This window comes from Echeneis naucrates, chromosome 16, assembly GCF_900963305.1.
Source record: "Echeneis naucrates chromosome 16, fEcheNa1.1, whole genome shotgun sequence".
Lineage (NCBI taxonomy): Eukaryota > Metazoa > Chordata > Actinopteri > Carangiformes > Echeneidae > Echeneis > Echeneis naucrates.
The window spans coordinates 18,816,668-18,824,269 of NC_042526.1; the positions used below are offsets into that span (position 1 = coordinate 18,816,668).

The window sequence follows — 7,602 nt, forward strand, 5'->3', positions numbered from 1 at the left end:
ACTATCAACTCAGCTACAAACATCTCCAGTGTTGAGATAATGTGTGCTGTTTACATCCCCATATCATTTTCTAGTAATACACATCTCTTTGCTGATATTGCCTCTGATTTAACAGAAAGAAAAACAGTACTGTTCATATTCAAGCTCTGAAAAAAATGTGTTTGTGACCAATTGGTGCATTTGTCTTCCAGTGTTTCTTTTTGGCTCATTTGGTTCATGTTCATCTTCATTATCAACATTTTCAACATTTTCAACAATGCAGAACAATGTGTGCTTATAGTATGGTTGTATTTCTTTTATAAATGAATGTAAATGTAAACTGTCTGTGTGACTTTTTCTTTTGTGGACTGTTTTGTTTTATTACTATTATTATTATTATTATTATTATTATTATTATTATTATTATTATTAACAACAGCATTCTTGCTGTGACTATTAAGAAATTCTGAAGGGAAATTATATCTCAGGACACAGAATGGGTCATTGACCTGTCACTGAAAATACTTATCAGGGCTGAAAACATGACTAAAATGTGGACCTGTATTAAGAAGCAGAAATACATAATATGCAGAAATACTGCATTACATATATTATCCTACACATACATAGTGCTCTGATGTATAGATGTAAGGGGAATTTCGGTCATCTCTGTTATGCCTTCAAGTTTAGAACATGGAAAAAGTTAGTCTCATGGCAGAAGGCCTCAATTTTCATACCTAATATTTTTTATATGAATTTATTATAGATCCTTAAACAAGGAAATTGGAGATAGAAAATGTCATTGAGTAGAAAGGACCTCCAACTCCCAGGAGCAACAGATAACGATACTTCACAGTAATTTAGTAGTAAGCTCATTTTATGTTCCTCATTATTCAATTCTCTTTTTGGTTTTCTGTCTTTCCATCTTGTAACATCTTGTTGGTGTCATTGTGTGTTTAACTGAATTTTAAGGTTATGCAGAGGATCAAACCACTTGGACTGTATCAACCTAAAGTCTACATGAGAGGCAAATTACTGGGAAATACGCCGTTTTGGTAAAATAAATACTGTTGAAATTGTTAGTGTTAAATATGCGCGATTTTAAAATTACTAATTTTTGACTAGATTAACCCTTTTTTTACGTTCGCGGGATACTTTTGACGCTCAGTGCTTTCCGTAGTCGGAGCAAGTGTCATGGCGACTGTCATCTGACTCAAAACTTTTGACGTGACAAACTTTTTCAACGGATATGTCTTTCACACCCCTGACAGCTACTTCCTGGGCGCCCTGTTCAACGCGTCTGAGGACATTGTGGGCCACCAGGTCAAAAGGACTCAAAACAAATTCCTTCAAGATGTGAATGTTTGTGCCGCTGACGTTAAACCAGTTTGGAGATGCATCGATGAGAGCTAACAGTTGTTAGGCTAACCACCCACCGAGGTTAGCTCAACCTGTTGCAGGTATCAACGATTTTTCAAACGTCCAACCGGACAACAAATCGACTGTAGCTCGTGAAAGTGCCCGTTTTTGGCTTTGACGGGCAGTCTTTAATATCAAAATGGTTCGTTTTGTTCGCTACTGCGTAAGCCACTGCCTTCACGGAGCCATGACCCGGCTGGAGGGGGTCAACGGGGAGGTGAACATGTGGTCGTCGGTCCGGTGGCTTGGCTACCTGTCCGGACTCAACCTACTGCTGGCCCTGTGCCTGGGGCTCTACGCCCGCTGGGAGAAGACCGCGGAGTCCAGTCTTCTTGCTATTTTCGTGTTGGCCCTGGTCGTTCTGGGGATAGCCAGCGTGCTGTACTGCAACTGCAGCATGGAGCGGATCAGCGGCAGCATCTTCCATCTGTGGTTCGGCTTCCTGCTGGGTTTGCTGTGCCTCCTCAACACACCCGCCCTGGCGGGCGACATGAAGGAGCGCGCCTCCAACTACCTGCTGCTGGCTAGCCTGGCCCTGAGGACGCTTTGGGCGCTACTGGAGAGGCTGCTGGGATGTGCAAGGTACCGCCCCGCCTTCCTCACCGCGGCAGAGCGTCTGGAGTTGCTGGGTTTCGCCGCCGCCAGCACGGCGCTGCTCGTCCACAAGTCCCTGAGCGTGATGGTACTGGTGGTGGCGCTGGCCACAATCATGGTAGCCCTTCGGATGAAGGCGGTCTTGGCTCTTCTGAACTTGGCCCTTTTCGCCGTGATCACCGGGGAGCTGTTCTTCAAATCTCTGAACATCAGCACGAACCCGTTCGCCCTCGCCTGCTTCTTCAGCCAGCTCATCTGCGACCCGCTGCTGGACTTCTACTTCAGCAGTCTCTCTGTGACCGAGCGCTGGCAGCCTTTCCTGGTGTGGGGAGTCCTGTGGCGCCGCCTGTCCGTCCTGCCCCTGCTGCTGGTGGAGGTGACCTTCATCATCCTGGCCTCCCGGAAGCTGACAGACCTTTATCAGTGGTACTTTACGATCCCAGCGTTCGTGATCTGTGTGATCTTCTGGTTCATCTGCCACTTGGTGTTTGTGATCACCGTGTGGGGCTTTCACACCAAGCTCAGTGATTGTCAGAGGCTGTGCTTTTCCCAGGGGACAGGGATCAGCGGACTGGACAGGATCATGGCCTCAAAGGGCATGAGACACTTCTGCCTGATATCCGAGCGCCTGGTACTCTTCACTATGGTGACAACTGTAGCGGTTGCTGTTTTTTGCTGGCAGGTACAGCGGCTGTACCACATTTAAATTTTTAAGAGGCAAAATCACATCTAAACATCTCAGTATCACAGAGCTTTATTATGGTGGCATTTTCAAAGAAAACAAGCTGCAGGTAGCGATGTTCTACAAGCACTAAAACATTTACAAGAAGTAGATGTACAACAAAAATCATGAATGGCCCAAACAACTATCCAAAAATGCAATAAATACACTGCCCTATTATCAGTAATGATTGCTGTATGAAAGTTTAAGCCGTTTACCTTTTGCAGTCAACTGTTTAGTCTAACAATATTCCCAGATCACAGATAAATTTGTCAAAGCAATCATCCTGCTGTGCAGTGGTACACTGTCAAAAGGTGTCACATGAACCCACCTGTGAGAACTTAGTTGTTATGAGGGTAACATCTTTCTCATCTACACTAGAGAATCTGCTAAATTGTGGACTCCTTGAAGTATTTCACTTGCCAGTTCAAATAAATAAATAATAAAGCAGCAGTTCATTCACTCATGAATGTGCTTTGCAGGCCTCCAGCTTCATCTTCGTCAGCATGTTTCTGCTTGTCCTGCCCCTGGAGTCTCTCTTCCATGGGCTTTTCCATGAACTCGCCAACAGTCTTGGAGGAACCTGTGTGGGCTACGCCGTGGTCATCCCCACCAACTACTGCAGGTAGATTGGAATACATGAGACATAAGACAGTTACCAGACATTAGATTTGTGAAGATATTAGTCAAATAATGATAGTAATAAAAAAAAAAAATATATGATGACAGTTGTAAGAACTATGTATCAAAATAATCCCACCGTATATATTTGTGTATGATGTGTATACACACACACACACACACACACACACACACACACATATATATATATATATATATATAAATCCTCATATTGAGCTATTTCCACACATTAATAAAACAACGATGGGCCGATATTTACTTGGATTCAAGTAAAAATGTCTGTAAAATATCTTTCACTGGACATGGTTCACTGGTTCACTGATGTCACCTGTATTTATTGGCATTCGTCCTATAGCCCTGATGGCCAGCCCATGCTGCTCCCTCCTGACCAGGTGCAGGAGCTGAACAGACGCTCTACAGGCATGCTGAACAACGTGCAGCGTTTCTTTGCCCACCACCTGATCGAGACCTTTGGCTGTGACTACTCCACCAGCGGGGTGACACTTGAGGCATTGCAGGCCAAAATCAAATCCTTCTTGGAGCTCCGCACCGCAGACGGGCCTCGCCACGACACATACGTGATCTTCTACAGTGGCCACACACACAGAACTGGAGCATGGGCGCTGGCAGGTGGGACGAGCATCCATTTTTTGTCATTGTCTCACATACACAAAAGCATATGTCCTTAAGATCACAAGATAATCTGTAACAAATAATGATGCTTAATTAGGGTTTTTATTGTGATATGATACTTTTTCTAAAAAATAAACTAATAGCATTTTCTATAATAATCCATAATAATCTCTAATAATTCAGATTGTTCAATTAGGAAATAAAATGTCCTTACAGCCCCAGTTATTATCCTTGTACTTTCACTGTGGGAAAACTATGTTCATGTTTATCATCAATCAACGTTTATTACATTTTTGCAATTTGAAAGCATACATAACATAATGTAGATTAGAGGGCACTGAAACTACATTAGGTCTAATGATGCTGTAGGGTGAAAGCAGTTGCCACCACAGTCACAATGAACTGAGTAACACTTTATACTTTTAACAATACAAGATCTGGGATATATTATTCATTTTAAATCATAAAGATACAAACAGTAAGATCTTAAATCCATATTGACATTTCTTGAATCTAGTTAGTTAAGAAGTTTATTTATTTATTTTATTTATTTTATTTTATTTTTTTAATGTAATCCAACTGTGGTCAAAGAGGAAAAATTTTAAAAACAGGAAGTGGAAATCAGATTTCCTCACATCTTCTATTTAAAAATGGTCAAGATAAGCAATATCAACAATGTTAATATTGCCTATAGCTTGAAGACTGTTTTTGTTGTTTTTCAACCAGAACATCGTACATTACATTTATTTATTTATCATCACCTACAGCCTCCTCTACACATGCACTTATTGTCAGTGTGATTTGTAACATGCTGGTGTGTGTGTGTGTGTGTGTGTGCTCATTAGGAGGAGACACACTCCGCCTAAATGACATTGTGGACTGGTGGAGAGAGAAGAACAGCAGCTTCTGCGCACGCCTCATTCTGGTGCTTGATTGCGATGATTCAACGCTGTGGGTGAAGGAGGTGAGGAAGGTCAAGGGCCTGTATGTGGCTGTGCAGGGAGCGACACTCACTAGAGTGGCGGACGTGGAACTGCAGGAGACCCCGCAGCTCGGAGACTTCACCTCCCAGTGGGTGGAGTATAACTGCAACTCAAACAGCAACATCCAGTGGTCAGAGAGGGGCAGGCCGGTTTCTGCTGCCTACGGCATCTCCAAACATTGGGGTGATTACACACTACACCTGCCAACAGGAAATGACCTCACCAACCACTGGAGCATATACTTTCCCCGGGTGACCTACCCAGTGGTCCACTTGGCACTGTGGTGTGGCAGTTTGAACCTGCTGTGGATCTGTGGCATCTGCCTGCGATATCTCAGGAGAGTCAAACTCAACTGGTTTCCACCAGCAATACTGGACACAGGCCAAGGCTTCAAACTGGTCAGATCCTAGAAATACAAACAGGCCTATTTTTATTTGTAGCAAAAATGTCACAGACCATTTTCTACAATAGGCAGCTAATGGATCATTCAAGTTACAGATTGGTGCATTTTGTTGCTTTGCCAGTTTTTATACTCTTTTCAAAATAGTTTTATGCGTGTGCCTTTTTGATAAAGCGCACACAGACTATTTTTTTGCACATTTTTGCATTGTACTTTCTATTAGATAAATTTGCATGGTGCCTTCTACCGTAAACCCAAAACCAAAGAACATCAAGCTCACCAGGCTGAGGAGGCTGTGGAAATTTTCCAGAGAAAGATCTCAGGCATACATTATATTCCAAACAGCCAATTTCCAGATAGTTTGATTCAAAAGGATATATTTTTGTTGATGGTGAAATGATTCCTCTGTACTTCTCTATGCATTTTATGCTCAAAGCTTTGACTGTTTCCTATGCACTGCTTTGTGTTTATTTTCTCATGCTTTTCAGGACATTTTTTTTTTATCCACTCCAGCATCATGGTATTCAGAAAGCGTTTTCACTGCACTGATTAACACAGTCCAAGCAAATGTGTGTTGGAATACAGTACATATTGTACAATAAACCCCAGAAACACACTGCCAGATGAAATGTTTTTTCTTGCTGGGGTTTACTGCAGTTTACTGGGCTGTGCAAGATTTTTCTGATTGATTTTATGTGAACGCAAAGTGGTTTGTTGAAGAATGGATCAAAATATACAATAAAGCACAAACCGGACTTCACAGCTCATTTTTTTTATTTTAAAAAAATCTTCTGTTGATTGGTCTGTACCATTGTAAATACATTTGCATGTCATTTAGCATAGTTAGCAGAGCATCCCTTTTGTGTAAACATTTTTATCATTCCTTTGTTGGAGATTTTCAACTTCATAGTGACAGATTAGTTGAGGCGTTTAGAGACCTGTAAAAGCTGAACACAGCATTTTACAATGTCTGAAATACTATTGCAGAAAACATGTAGTTTAGCATCTTGGTTGAGTTCAACATGCAGACAGATGGGGCTTACAGTCATTGGGCAACCCATTCTACCACCTGAGCCATTAGAAACTCTGTGGTGAGGAAGAAGGTTGGGTAACACAAGCAGCTTCAAAATAAAGTGGAAAAGTTCATCTTCTCCATCTACTTGTCCAACCTGCCTGGTGAAAAACATACACAAACCACAGCAGGACACACTGGTTAGTGGAAAGCATTCATCAGCACAGTCAGGTAGTTTCTCTCAACTCTTTGTGATGGGCTTGGCCAAAAATGAAGCATAAGCTTAGCCTGATTCAGGTTTATCAGATTTTATTGAAAACATTATAAAATTTTGTGGCATAGCAGCATATTTGTTTTATAATCTATAACATTTTCACATGTACACAAACCAAGTTGAAAATGGCTTTTACACCAAGTTGCCAATGATCCTTGAAGAGGAGACCAGAGCACAGGACAGACAGGAAGGACACATCTACCGCCCCCATGTGGCTACACCAACCCCTCAACCACGCTGTAGGGAAAGGCCCTGCTTTACACTGCTGATTTTTAATTTATTATATTTTATTCTGGGAGTTATTAATTTTATGTTATTTTACCATATAATTTAAGAGTTCAGTCTCTCATATCTTTCCAGAGCAGATGTGCAAATTGTTGACAGGTTGGTGTAATTCTACAGTTTCATACCAAAGCACCCCAACCAATCCCAGACAAGAACACAGTGAATCCCCCAGCCTAGGTACAAAAGCGCTTTCCATTAACAAGAAAAACAAACATACAAAAAAAGGAGCAAATTCTGGAATTCTAACATGTTCTGATGCGACTGTGTCATCACAGCACAGAAAAGCAAATACAAAGTTTGATATATTGTCTAAATGCTGAATGGATGAGCTTGAATCTGAGTGTGGCATAAAAGACAAACTGTCAGAGCTTCAAGCTGAGCACAAGTGTTGGTGGTGATGGGGCCCTCTCATTTTAACAGAACACTGCTGCGTTACATTCACAAAGAAATGACTCTTTAAACAGCAGCCTAGTCTACAACAAGAAGATTCACAGATGTTGTCTACTCTGTCAGATGTATTCACTGGGACAAGATGAACAACACACAGGTGTTTACTGTAACAGCCACTAGACCTGGAGAAGTTAAACTGTCAAGCTATTTCTTTTATTTTTATTTTTTCTATTTTTATTTTCTGGGGGGAGCTAAAGGGTGTTTTCAGTT

At 41.6% G+C, this 7,602-nt stretch overlaps 1 protein-coding gene across 1 annotated transcript; it reads left to right on the top strand.

Annotated features, from left to right (window-relative positions):
• The first annotated feature begins 1,176 nt into the window (after positions 1 to 1,176).
• tmem168b (transmembrane protein 168b) lies at positions 1,177 to 6,330 on the top strand. Its single transcript, XM_029522118.1, has 4 exons — positions 1,177 to 2,674; positions 3,196 to 3,338; positions 3,711 to 3,985; positions 4,834 to 6,330. The coding sequence occupies exons 1-4, from the start codon at positions 1,538 to 1,540 to the stop codon at positions 5,379 to 5,381; spliced, it is 2,103 nt and encodes a 700-aa protein (XP_029377978.1). The 5' UTR covers positions 1,177 to 1,537; the 3' UTR covers positions 5,382 to 6,330.
• Positions 6,331 to 7,602: the final 1,272 nt, after the last annotated feature.

Bases quoted from the DNA above. Each gene is read 5' to 3' on its own strand.
- tmem168b (XM_029522118.1), top strand. From the start codon at position 1,538: ATGGTTCGTTTTGTTCGCTACTGCGTAAGCCACTGCCTTCACGGAGCC. The intron at 3,339-3,710 runs GTAGATTGGAAT...TTCGTCCTATAG, and splicing joins ATCCCCACCAACTACTGCAG to CCCTGATGGCCAGCCCATGC. The intron at 3,986-4,833 runs GTGGGACGAGCA...TGTGCTCATTAG, and splicing joins TGGAGCATGGGCGCTGGCAG to GAGGAGACACACTCCGCCTA.